Raw genomic sequence first — 13,647 nt, 5'->3', positions numbered from 1 at the left:
CATTAGAAAACTTAAACACTTATATGAAAAGTGTTCTCCCTTTAAAATGACTTTGATGTTTTCTATCTGTATCTGTGTCTGTCCACAGATAATCTGGGTGCTCATTTATGGCTCCATAATGAAGGACCTCTCGTGGTTGGAGTGACTCACACTTTCTCTAAACACTTTTTATTGACAGATTGATTGTCGTGGGTTATGTTCATTCAATCAAATGTCAATCAAAAGCAGATCACAGCAGTGGTCGTGGCAGACACACTGTTGTAGTTTTGTTTGTTTTTACAGACAAGGCGTCAGGAAACATCTTGGACCGGCCCTGCATGTACCTTTAATGTAGAGTGTCTGTCTGGAAATACATTGTAAATAGATGAAGTTGACATTTTTGGAAAGTGAGGACATTTTGAGAAGAATTACATTTGCACAGGGCGGGTTTAAGGATACGATTGGGTTTGGGGTTACATTTAAAATAAAGGCAATTAGCCATGGTCTGTGGGATGAATTGTACCTTATGTCAATAAAAGTCCTCACAAGTACGGCTATGCAAGTAGAATCCTGTGTTGGCACACATACTGTAACCAGTGATCCACACTGTGTATCTGCTGATGCAAGCTTGTTATGTAATCGGTTGACTCAGCACTGGAGCTTTCTCACTATCATGCATGCACGCATAGGCACACAAACACACACGCACCCCCCCACCCCCCCCACACACCCACACACACACACACACACACACACACACACACACACACACACAACCTCAGATACTAAATAAGGGCTTTTACCTTTACCTTTTTTTGTGAGCTTAATCAAGGCTGTTTTTACTTCAAAGTATCATCTGTTATTAAACATGCCATGTCAAAAACTGGCCTGATTTTCATGAAAATTGTTGGAAGGGTTCAATACCAGCCAAGGAAGAACCAATTAAATTGTTAACCAAATCCAGATCACAAGGTGGATATGCAAATTACTTGGTTTAATATAGCGAGGTAGGACATGGCACTGCAGAGGTCCGCCCTCTCTGAGTGCCCTTCTAGTTTACCTGTGGTGTGCACATCCTGTAATCATTGGGTTAAAATGATCCTGAACACAATGCAGATCAAGTAAGTCTGTTCTGTTCTTCCACAACAAACATGCAGCTGTCATAGTTCCCCTTGATAGCAGTCAATGCTCTGTTTCTTCAACTGAAAGACATTGAGAATTTCCAAAAAGTTCTCATCTCACTTTGGGAAATAATGTGAAAAGGTGTATTCCCAAAATGTCAAACTATTCCTTTAAAGAGAATGCATTACAGAACAGTTGTTCCTGATCTGGTAGGATGGTTTAGGAGGTTTGAACCAGGGTCCTCTGGTTCAAGGGATCACATATATGGCAGCCTTAAACTTCTAGAGATAGTGTGAATGTACAATTACTGATAAAGAGATCTCTCAAATGTCTAACAGCCAACATTAAGCAATGAATGTCTAACTAGTAGGATGTTGTACCTTTCTATTATGACTCCGTTGTTGTGGGTGTAGGTGCCTCTCACAGGAACATGAACTGGGGTCCAGTCTGTAGAAATATACAGTTATCACAGTCACCGACAGTATCACTCAGGTATGAATCACAAGACTGTACAACTTTATTTTCTACTCAAATGGAGCATGACTGATTATGTGCGGCAGATGTCGCTGTTTAGTTGCATTTCCACTGCTGTTTTCATTCCTGTGCTGTTTCCAAGCTGCACACTCCATTGCGCAGCCGCAGTGAGTGAGCTGTGTCAAGTCCTAGAAATGCACAGTGGAAAACGGAAGCGCAGAGAATAAAATATGTAACAAAGTCATGGAACTGAAATCAATTGATATTAAAAGCATCCGTCCTTTCAAGTCAAGCAGTTCAAAGGGTAAACAAATAAATAAATTAGGCCGTATTTCTAAAACGTGACTGTAATTATTAATTAGAGAATAACAAATAAATAAATAAACCGTTTTGCAGGTGAGGCACGAACTGGAGCTGATGCATTTTTAAATACATATTTATCCCCACACTGCATTTCCAGCCATTATTATTATTATTATTATTTTTAGTGTATTTATTTTATTCACAGACGGTTTGTGTTTGCTTCCATCGTGTAATGGCGCTGGACTGGGAGGTATCTTATTTTGAAATATTACAACCGGATGTGGCACCGCAGCTCCATCTTCGAAGCTTTCGCGCATCGCGCAGACAGAGAGGCGGACGCGGCGGCTACAATCGAGGAGGAAACGCGGTACGGCTCGGCTCGCCTGAAGAAGTCGGTGTACAGCCGTTCGCCCCGACCGTTAGCTAGCCCCTGCACGCGACCCTCTCGCTCTCGGATACAACCGACGCACGCACACAGCCCGGAGAACCGCGGAGAGGTGGGAGCATTATGGCGACGTTGGGACCGGAGTCGGCTCGTGCTCCTCATTCCCAGCTCGGTTCTTCCCCGTCGATCCAGTCTCACATCGGAAGCGCTAACCTGCCGCCCAACCGGGGCTTGGAGCGGGCACTGGAGGAGGCGGCGGCCAGCGGCGTCCTCAACCTCAGCGCCCGCAAACTAAAGGAGTTTCCCCGGACAGCCGCCAACCACGACCTGACTGATACAGTGGAAGCAGGTAGGCTTGTCTCCCTGGGGTGGGGTGCGGGGGGTGTTGGAGGAGGAGGGGGGCGGGGTGGGACACCGGCGCTGGGCGGTAACGGCTCTCCGCGCAGCAGCGTGGTCCTCAGTACCGTTGAGGAATTTCCGTTAGCCGTTAAAAATCAAAAGAGCGTGTTTATGTATTGATGCGCACGGGGGAGTCGAGCCCGCAACCACGCTCATCGTGTGTGTGTGTGCGCGTGCATTTATTCTCAAACGAGGCTCCATATACATCCCCAACTGTAGCTCCACCTGGACCGGGTGCACAGCTGAAAGTAGACCGGGTGCACAGCTGGAAGTAGACCGGGTGCACAGCTGGAAGTGGACCGGGTGCACAGCTGGAAGTGGACCGGGTGCACAGCTGGAAGTAGACCGGTTAGGTAGCTGGAGTGCAGGATCTGACTGTTCACTGGGCCTTCAGCGGAATTCCCCACCACTTCCTTTTTAATCCGTTTAGAGTAGTAAACAGGCATGACTCTGTCTGTGCTGCTTCGTTTACAGGAATAGATTTTACAGATGTTATTCATTTTTTAACGTTAAGGCAGAGCTTTAAACACAGTTACCAGTGAAAAGAAGTAACTGAGTATATTTAATCAAATACTGTAATGGAGTACAATTGTTATATGCTTGTATTTCCATTTCATGCTATACTACAATTCAGCGGAAAGTTTTTCACGCTATTTTTTTTACGCCACTACATTTATTTGACAATTTTGCAGATTAGGATTAATTGCATAAAATGTTGTAATGATAACAAATAATGACGTATTATTAGAGGTTAAGATTAAGCTTGATTTATTCCTAGGTGGAAATTCACAAGCTGGCCAGCAGTTTATAAAGTAATTCCACCTTTAACAGCTGCAATATTAAACACTTTAATCAATATTATAATCCAGTAATGTGATGTATATTAATCTGAAATGGGAATGAGTACTTTTACTTTTGGTGCTTTATGTATATTTTGATATAGCAATACTTTTTTTTACTTATGCATTGGATGGACTCCTCTTTGTAATACAGTAACATTACACTGTAGTAACAATCTCAGTTTGTCTTCCATCACTGGTAGATGGTTTGTTTTTCTATTGTAAAAATATAAATACTCTCAGGTTTAAACTCTGCAGATGCTGTACAAGACGGGAAACCATGACAACGTGAGCTTGGCGTGGTTTGATGTCTCCAAAACTTTGTGAGAAAGGAGAATAATTTTTTTATTTAGTAACTTCAAGTACTGATTTGTCTCTGTTTGGTATCTAGCCATGCAGACAGTTCTGGTTGAAGTTATGCTGCTAATACAATGGAGGTTAATGGGATTGAGTTTGCGCTCCTCAAGGCTTCACAAAAAAACTCTTCTTTGTGAACTGATGTCAAGAGGACTATTTCTTCAGTCAAAAAGGGTCATTTATGAAAAATGTAAATTAATACAATTTCAAGGACTGTCTTCATAATGTACGTCAATGGTTACGATTCTAAAATAAACTGGTTACTGGAGAAAGACGTTGCTGCCGATTTAAAAAGAGATGCTGTGAGCGCTGCAAAGTGAATTCCAATCACCTCCATTGTTTTGGGTTCTGGAGGGAAAGACGGCTCAAAACCATCAAAACTGAAACCATCACTTTTCTGTGCGGAGTCTGTTCTCTTTACAGCGCGTGGACGTCGAGGTCAGCCGTGTTACCGCTGGTCTGGAAAGTCACAGTGAGGTGATGTTGCTGTAACATTGTTTATGTACACAAAAAAAGAACCGCAGTGGGTCACATCGACGCACACGGTTCCTGTTTCATCCAGCATCGTAGTGCTGCCTTGCCCAACGGGCGTGCACGGTCACGCCACTGCCTGTAGTGTGACGGTATTTTGTCGGTTGTGGTAGGTTTTGCCGGATTATTGTACTTTTGTCCAGTTCTGTTGGGGTTTGGGATAGAAGATTAGTTCCTCGCGGTAGCTTTCCACTTTCAAAACATGACTAATTGAATCTCCCGTTTGTCTCCCGATTACCCATCATGCCTTGCGTTATGGGGGATGCTTTCTGTAGTTGGTTTGACAACAAACACCGTTACGTTTGTCTTGACCGGAGACCCAACGTTTGATTTCCTGAGAGTTTGTGGCACTCGGGTGCGGATGAGTCGGATAGCATTTGGCGAGATTTACATTTTTCATCAGCAAAAGACACCGCGTATTATTCTGTTTAGAGAAATGCAATATGTCAATCGAGCCGCTCCGAGTCGGAACACACATTTCTGGAGGAGGAATGTAAATATACGTAAATGGATGCTGAAAAGGATTTCTAGTTACTGACCGAACATTGGAAAGCGGGATTCCAAATTGTAACTTTTTGGTTTGTCAGTAAAGTGTAAGACCTCAGACGAGGCCTCTATTAAAGGCCAAGCCTTTTGATCGCAGGGCTCCTTGAGCTGCCGTTCCCTCCCATGAAGCCGTCCTCCTTCTGCACGACTGCAGGTGCGACATGTATTAATAGTTTTCCTCTGCGTCTGCGTCTCCAGACAGTCACGGCGTGCATCTTAACCGGTGCAGTGTTGGGTCTGAACGAGCAGCAGGAGTAGCTGTGCGTGTCTCCATCACCGGCGTGGTAGCCCTCTGAATTAAAAGACATGCAGCGATGCAGAATTTTAGGGTTTTGTAAATGTGAGCTACAGACTTTGCATGTTCGGGTGCTTCGGTTTTAGTATTCGACAAATGGACTGAAGAAATGCCAACGAGCTGGGGAGAGTGAACATGTCATTAGTTAAGGACAACATCATGTTTAATCTATCAAATCATTGACGTGTGGGTCTGATGGCAGTAAACGGTGTGTGCTGGTTCATTAGTGTTGAAGATGGAGTGGCCTCTGATCACACGAGGGCTGTGATCAAGCACCTCGAAATGAAAATATAGATGAGAAAGAACAGTGAGTCACTGACACACACACACACACACACACACGTTTTACAAAATTCTACACACAAGCAGTTTATCTGAAGCGCACAAACACACACACACACACTGCGGTTCAGTCTAGTTTCATAACAGCAGCCACACAAGTCTCAACTTGCAGTGGAACACAAACTAGCTGGTTTCCTTGAACGTCTTCCTTTGAATAAAGGTTGGGTTGTGCTGGAAAAGAGAGAGCGCTGATGTGTAGGACATGTAGCTTAACCACGTCAGAGAGCGCTGTGTGTGTGTGTGTGTGTGTGTAAGACGTGACACGTATTCAGACATACGTGCTCCTCGGTTGTTCACTTTATGACTGACTGATTCTTCCAACATGTATTTGGTGGAGCATCACGCTGCTGCCAGTGTTTGTGTGTCTGTTTGGCTCGACCACATTTCGGATTGTCTCTAATTGTCCTGAAGTACTTTTCAGATCAGATACTTTTGGGCAAAAAGTTGATTTACACAGAATAATTCAACAATTGTGATTAAAAACAATGTCCATCATTTATCAAGCAAAGCTTCAAATATGCTCTGTCTCATCTTTGTGAGGATTTGCTGCTTTCTCTCTTTATTTATCATTGTATTAAACTGAATACATTTGTTTCTTAGTGTTGATCGCACACAACACGATATGTGAAGACGTCTTCTTTGGCTTTAGGAACTGATTTCACAAACGGATTATTATTGTTAATTCTTAAATCCAGAAACTGTTTTCTCAACCAAACTCAACCGGTCAGTCTGCTCTCTCTCCCTCTTTGTGTGTGTGTGTCTGTGTGTGTGTGAGAGAGATGGGGGGGCCTGCTGAGGTGTCAAAGCTAAACAGGTGGTTATGTGACCTTAGTTTGACCTGCTGTAAGTTTGACAGCAAAATGTTTTGTTTCTTTATACATTTCTTTTATTAATATCCTGATGTTTAATTTTCCTTTTTATTAATTAACTGGTCCTATAATCTTTCCTTTCTTTAATTGCAGGATTTCAACATGTTAATGCTGAGCATTCTCAGGGGAGTTCTGGGGGGATTTTTAAAGGTGGTGGAAGTTAAAGAGGGTGATGTCCAAACCAATTTGATGTCTTCAGACTGCTTCATTATAGTTTATGTATGTTGTAGGCTGCAACAGATATCAACTAATCTAGTTTTGTATTTTAATTATTAATCAGCTTGGGCCATACAATGTCACAATACATTGAAAATGACAATGTTTCCAAGTTGACATATTCTTATTGTTTTGTCTTTGAACTGAAATATATTCAGTTAAATACCAGATAATTTGAAATAAACCAGCCAACATATTTACATTTGGCTGTAATGTCTCAACATGAGAACAAATTAGGGAACGCAAAAAAATGTAATAATTGACGATTTCGTCGGATGCATGTAATGCATGCATGTATTTTGAGTGATTAGTTTTGTTCTAAACTGCAGGACGCTTTCACTTTCCTTTCTTCTCCTGATACACGCTGACCGACTCTACTCTACTCTACTCTACTCTACTCTACTCTGTGTGTGTGTGTGAGATTACATAAGATTCATGTTTGAGATTCACATAATAACCATCTGTAGGATTTTTTTCAAATCAGACTGACATCACTCTCTTCTCACGTCAGTCACACAAATCCAGATAAAAATAGATCTGCTCTAAATTTTTAGACCAGATTCTGCTTCTGAAACAAACGTGTTTTCATCCTCCCACTCACCCAGTATACTTTCTGTCCTTCACTGTTATTTTTTTTGTCCGATCTTTTTATACGTGAAATGTCTGATGTACCGCACACAGTTTGTCCCAAAGTTAACTTGTTTTGATTCGATTACGATTCACCTGTCAGCGATTCTCGATGTATCTCCGTGTACCTAAGGGGCATCACCAGTAGCCCCACGATACGATATTATCCTGACATTTAAGGTACGATACAATCTTATTGGATTTTAAACATTTTGCCATATGTTGAGGAATGTGATAACATATATTACGATTTATTACCTACAAATTATTTTCCCTCACTGACTTTGCCCATGGCTGCACCAGAATACAACTCAGTGCCACAGTTGACTGAAAAAACAATTGTTACCAAAAGTATGATAAAGGATTAATAATTTGTGTCTGTGTATTGAAATTATATTCCATTCCATTAATATTCCATGCGCTATCGATTTCCTTTTTTTTTTTTTTTTACCCAATCCCTACATTATTGCACGCTCAGATTTCCATACTACTGCACATGGCTAGTTTCGTCAAGAATTATTACACATCGGCCACACGAGGCATAACAAAGGCACCGCCATGATGTCATGCTTTTCTCACCAGCAGTTGTCAAAGATGTGTTTGAAGGACCAAACAAGCTTCTCCTCCAGCTCTGTAACGCACCACACAGGGTCCTCTCCAGAGTCTTTTTATTTTTCAAAAATAACTCGACTTCCTTTTTGCGATGTTGTGGCATTTTCTTTAAATTTACCTTTTGAATTGACTAATTCTGACCATTTAAGACACACTACTTAATCTTTTGTTATTCAATGACACAATTGGTCAAATTAGGCTTATTTGCTCAAACTAACCCTGACCTCTAACCTCATGATGCTCAAACACAAACCCTTCCCGTAATCTTGACCGTAAACCTCTTTGCATTGATGGAGGTTGAGTTCACAGAGGGCTGAAGGGCCTCATGCATAGTGAATGAAGCACTTAATGAAGTAGTTAATGGAGCAGTTAATGGTTTCTCTCAGAGGAGTGAACAGCCCCAGAGGAATGAAAGACAGCGGATCAGAGAAGAGCACACAGAACTGAGATAGAAAATAACAGAATACAATCAAACGGAGCATAATGAAGGTCGACTCCTGTCAGGTTGGATTAGTGAGAGAGGCTACGATGCAATGAATAATGATCTATATAATATAGATCAGAATAGAGCCAATCAGGGCTTTACCTCTCAGGCTAGCTGTTAAATAGTTTCTATCTTTGTTGCTTTTTGGCCACCAATAAAATACCATAGAAATGTTTATTTATTTGGTGGTTCATTTCTGCACAATTCCTTTGTGGCAGTATTGATATCACATCTGTGTGCTTGATTGAAAGCAGAGGCCAACCTGAGGACGGGTGGGGTTGTGAATCTCCTTAAAACACAGCGAGGTGGTGCTTTCACCAGCACGGAGACAGGAAATGACCGCTCCCCACCTCATTGTTTTCAGGCAACAGCTCAGATCGTTTCCTGTCAGAGAGACCAAGGACACCCACAGACCCACAAAACTATGAAATACAGCTACAGATGACCAACAGCCGGCAACGTTCCCACTTCATGGCCCCCAAACATTAGACATTTTTACAGGTATTTGATAAATGGCCGCATTAATGTAACACAGGTGGTCGTGTCTATCTATCTATCTATCTATATATATATATATATATATATATATATATATATATATATATATATATATATATATATATATATATATATATATATAACACAGGTGGTTGTGTGTGTATATATATAGATATATATATGACACGACCACCTGTGTTACATTAATGGACATGTTTCCAGTTGTCCATGTTTCTGCGATCAGCGCGATGCCGTGTCTCCTCAGAAAGGATCCTTTGTACATCAGAGGAGGTCATGACTTTACTGGGGGACACCCGATCACTGAGGCCAGTAGGAAGTGGTCTTTTCTTTGGATACCTGACACCGGTGAGCTTGACTGTGACCGCGGGCCGTGACACCGCTCTGCACACTGAAACCATAAAGACGATGTCACACATCGCATCATACGGTTGCAAGCTTTTCTTTTCCCCTAAAAATAATCATTCACTCCAGATTGAGTTCACTCGCAGCTCAAATGTGAACTTGTGTCGACTTGTGATGCGATGAGGTCATATCTTTGTGTGTGCGATTGGGTGTTTCTGCCCAAATTAGGTCTTTTGAGGCTTTTTTCCCCCCTTCTTTTCTATCAGTGTTTCTCAACTGATCCTGCTCTCTGAGTGGCTATGTGGGGCAGAAAATAAAAAACACACATTCACAGACGTCAGAAAAGACTTCTCTGGTGACGTAAACCTGCAGCTACAGCACACAGACTCGTCTGGGTCGAGAAGATTAGCTATTGCAATGGACCACAGTGCAGATATTCATGGGATCCTATCGTCTGCTATGTTTATTGCCAATTAACTAATGTTACCTTGCTCACTTGCAAGCCAAGATGGTGAACGACATGCTTAATGTTTACCTACGTTGTCATTGTGCGCATGTTCGCATGAGATTAGCATTTAGCTGAGGTATAGCCTCACAGAGCTAGCATGCCTGTTGACTAGGTTTGTTTATTGGCAAATCATTCTGGTACTTTGAATTTAAGGAACAAACCTCAACCCTATAAAACATTTAGTTAAACATAATATGTTACCGTACTGTTGACTCGATCGACATGTTGGTTGAATAGACTCCAAACAATTCTGTTACGATTTGTCTTTCCTACACAAATATTGTAGATCTGAGAAAATTTGCCGTGTCCATCCTTTTTCCAACTTGGGTAATCTTTTAATCATCGTTCCTCATCTGAGATCTGACGTGTTTATGCATCCAACAACAACGTGACGGCGATCTGGGACAAACGCACGTCTTGTTGTCAGAACAGTAGAGCAACTGTGCCGGCTCTGAGTTGTAAATGTTTTAACAGTTTTTTACCTCTAGAGTTGAGGGGACAACAAGAGCATGTTTACCAGGAACTGTGATTTGGTGGTAAATATTCCACCAGCAATTTGGCCGTTAGTGGCAGCTGGTATAAGAAAATTATAATTTTGGTGTTCATACCAAAACGTGGGTATCGTACCAACACCAGTTTAAAAATAACAATACCTTATGAATGTGGCTTATTGGAGAACGTCCAGCCTGTTGTGACATCACGCAAACAGTCAGTTTTCCAAAAGGTTCTCCAACCTGGAGTAGAGAAGTATAGTTTTAAGTTTGTTTTTTACACACCAACCACCTCACTCACGGAGCTTTGTTGAACAGAGTTCTGATAACCAGTAATAACCCAGTAATGACAAACTAGTCCAGGGTCACTGCTGTAATTTACCTCCTCAGACCAGTGAAGAAAACTATTATGTGATCATGCGCATCAGTAAGAAGTCCTCATTTTGGCTCTCTATGCTATAGAATCTGCATCCTTCTCCTTCTACCCATAATCCCTTTTGATTTGTGTTCGCAGTGGGTTTGGATTGGGTTTTTACTTGTGATGAATCACACTTTATCTCTCTTCTCAGAAGTCTCATCCTCATGTATGTATGAAGTTAAAAATACACCATAGTTTAACAAAAGAAAAACTACAAGATAACGACAGCAAACGTATTTGGTTAACAATTGCACTAGTGGGTGTGCATCAGTTGCATTTCAAGAGAATATTAAATCAATAAATGCAATAATCATTGTGTAGTGTTGTAATACATTGACCAACGTGTCAGAGTATTACAACACTAGTGTTTCTAAATCTCCGCTGTACAGTCAGAGTCTGTCCTGACAGACGCCCAATCCCTTTGAATAAATAAACAGGAGCAGTCTCTCATCCTCCAAATGTAGGCCAAATTCTACCCCCAACACACACACAACCACACATACACGTACACATACACATACACATACACACTCACACACACACAAAGCAAGGTACATCCACACAAATGAGAGCTATGGCATTAAGTAAAATACACACACCTCTATCTCCCACCTAAATCCTACTTGCATCACACTGGCATCCAAAAATCACACACACACACACACACGTACATATATATCCGTAACTGGTTCACCATGACGAGCACACCCACTTTCCATACCCCTCTCCTTCAGGCTTATCCTAATGCACCATGAAGCACATGCCAGCATACATAAATAAGTGTTCACATATGCACACACACACATACATAAAGCAAGATACATCCACATAAATGAGAGCTATGGCATTAAGTAAAATCTGTTCAAGTTTAATCTCAACATTCAGAGTCTGGCAGCCTCACTTGCTCAGGTGTGACATTAAATCACTCGAGTGATGTTTTTGTGTGTGTGTGTGTGTGGGGGGGGGCGTTGTAGTCTGGTGTAGCTGTAATGGATCGGATGTGTGTCTGTTCGTTCAATGCAAACCTTAAGTGTGTGTGTGTTTCCTCAATCGAGTTGTGATTTTTTTTTCTTTGATTTAACAACCTGTATACCTGCATCAATCTCATCCATTATTATTTTCCATGTCTGTGGTACATTTCTCCGATTGTTTTATTTCCAAGGAAGCAGCTTTTTACTAACCAACAAAGATTATTCCCCCCATTCTTAATCCAGCCTAATCCTGCTTGATTGGTTGACTCTCTCCAAAAGAGGTAAACGGCCTGTAGAATAACATACTTTTTTTTAAGGTCATGAATATGTGTTTATAATAGCCAGCGTAACGTCTACTCTAAAACAGTAGGACATCAATGCTATGAACGAGGAAATTCTTGTTTGTCTTCAAACCAATATCATTATTCTGCGTCCCTCCCCAGACTCCCCCTGCAGAATTAATATTTTTAATTTTAAAGATGTCATTAGCCTGAATTGCTTTAACACAGTGCCAGAAAGTATGTTTGACATTTTGGATGGGTGGCGGGTTGCTGTTTTGAGAGCACGCTACCCCCCGCAGCCCTGCCAGTGGCCACACACACACACACACACAGACAGTTTAGTGATATGCTGACAGTAGAGAAAGATGTGGGTCAGTGGTGGGGGTCTTGTTGTTGTATTTGATGATGATGGGGGTGTGTGTGTCAGTAGCAGGGTCTTAAGGGCTGCCAGTTTGAGGAAACTCCCCCTCTCCAATCCTGTTAATGTCTCTGCCTGCCAGAACTCCTCCTCCTCGATCTTCTGTGTCTCTTTTTTTATTGTCTTTCTATTTTTAAACCCTCTTTCTGTGTCCTGTCTTCACTATAACATCAGCATTGTCTGGTCCCCCCCCCTTTTAAGTAAGGCTGACACTTCTGTTTTCAGGGGAAAAAAGCATTGTTTCTATTCATTTCTGTCTTTATGCAAAACATGGTACAATCAAACTCACGTTTCCTTTCTGGTAAACATGATTTTGGTGGTGTGGAAAAGAAATTCAATTTTTTTAATTAATTTAATTTACAAAACACTCAATGTTCATCTTGAAAGCCCCCCACAATAATCACCCCAAACCCTCTACAGTACTACTAATCCATGACTGTCAGCTGGTCACTGGGTCACACACACACACACACACACGCGCACACGCACACGCACACGCACACGCACACGCACACGCACACGCACGCGCACGCCCCCCCCAGAGTGCCAGATGGAATACAGCTGATAAACAGGGAGGTCCCTGCATGTCATAGACGAGCATAACGGAGACAGTATTTAAAGCGGCGTTACGACCTGCACCCTCACATTTTAAATGCAGTTGTGTGTAGTAAACACTACACAAACGGTAAAGAATGGAAACACTTTTTTGGTTTGTCGCATTGCCAGGAATGGCAGAACGAGCGAGCTGCAATCAAGGTCTGCATGTTGAGATCTGTCGGGCTGTTTCTCATAAAAATCTATTTGAAGCAGACGCTTTGCTGTGGAGGTCCTGGACATTTTGTGAGCTGTGAATTTACATGTGGAGAAAAAGTTGGTTTACTAGTTTCAGTATTCTTCAAATATTACACAACACAGGATGCCATGTGGATGTGAACAGTTGGGATCATGGGAATGTACAGCTGGGAAATAGGGAAATAAACACACAATAAAGATGTACATGTGCTATAATATATTGGTGTGTGTGTATATATATTTTTGTCCAATGTTTTCCTTCTGATGACCTTTTCAATGTTCATTACTTACATACACACACACACACACACACACACACACACACACACACACACACACACACACACACACACACACACACACACATTTAGCTGTTAACCTGATTGACACTTGTGATCTTTACTCACACAACCTGGTGTAAACTGTTTCAGCCGTAGAATGATGGAGTGTCTGCAATAAAGATCCCTCCACATATAAGGATAAATCATAACCTCTATGAAATAGATATAATAGAATAGCTATATCTA

At 41.7% G+C, this 13,647-nt stretch overlaps 1 protein-coding gene across 5 annotated transcripts in view; it reads left to right on the top strand.

The window, feature by feature from the left end:
• The first annotated feature begins 2,170 nt into the window (after nt 1-2,170).
• Nucleotides 2,171-13,647, top strand: part of lrch1 (leucine-rich repeats and calponin homology (CH) domain containing 1) — a 66,796-nt gene continuing 55,319 nt past the window's right edge. For all 5 annotated transcript variants that reach the window (XR_004611819.1, XM_034562135.1, XM_034562133.1 and 2 more), the window contains exon 1: nt 2,171-2,612. Coding sequence is in view for 4 of the 5 variants with exons in the window: in XM_034562135.1 (XP_034418026.1) it covers nt 2,387-2,612 (226 nt within the window). In the remaining variant the exon portion in view is untranslated. The remainder of the gene's footprint in view (nt 2,613-13,647) is intronic.

The sequence above is a fragment of the Cyclopterus lumpus genome, chromosome 21, assembly GCF_009769545.1.
Source record: "Cyclopterus lumpus isolate fCycLum1 chromosome 21, fCycLum1.pri, whole genome shotgun sequence".
NCBI classification, from domain to species: domain Eukaryota; kingdom Metazoa; phylum Chordata; class Actinopteri; order Perciformes; family Cyclopteridae; genus Cyclopterus; species Cyclopterus lumpus.
The sequence above is the reverse complement of the archived record's forward strand: the minus strand, read 5'-3'. Positions and strand labels throughout refer to the sequence as shown.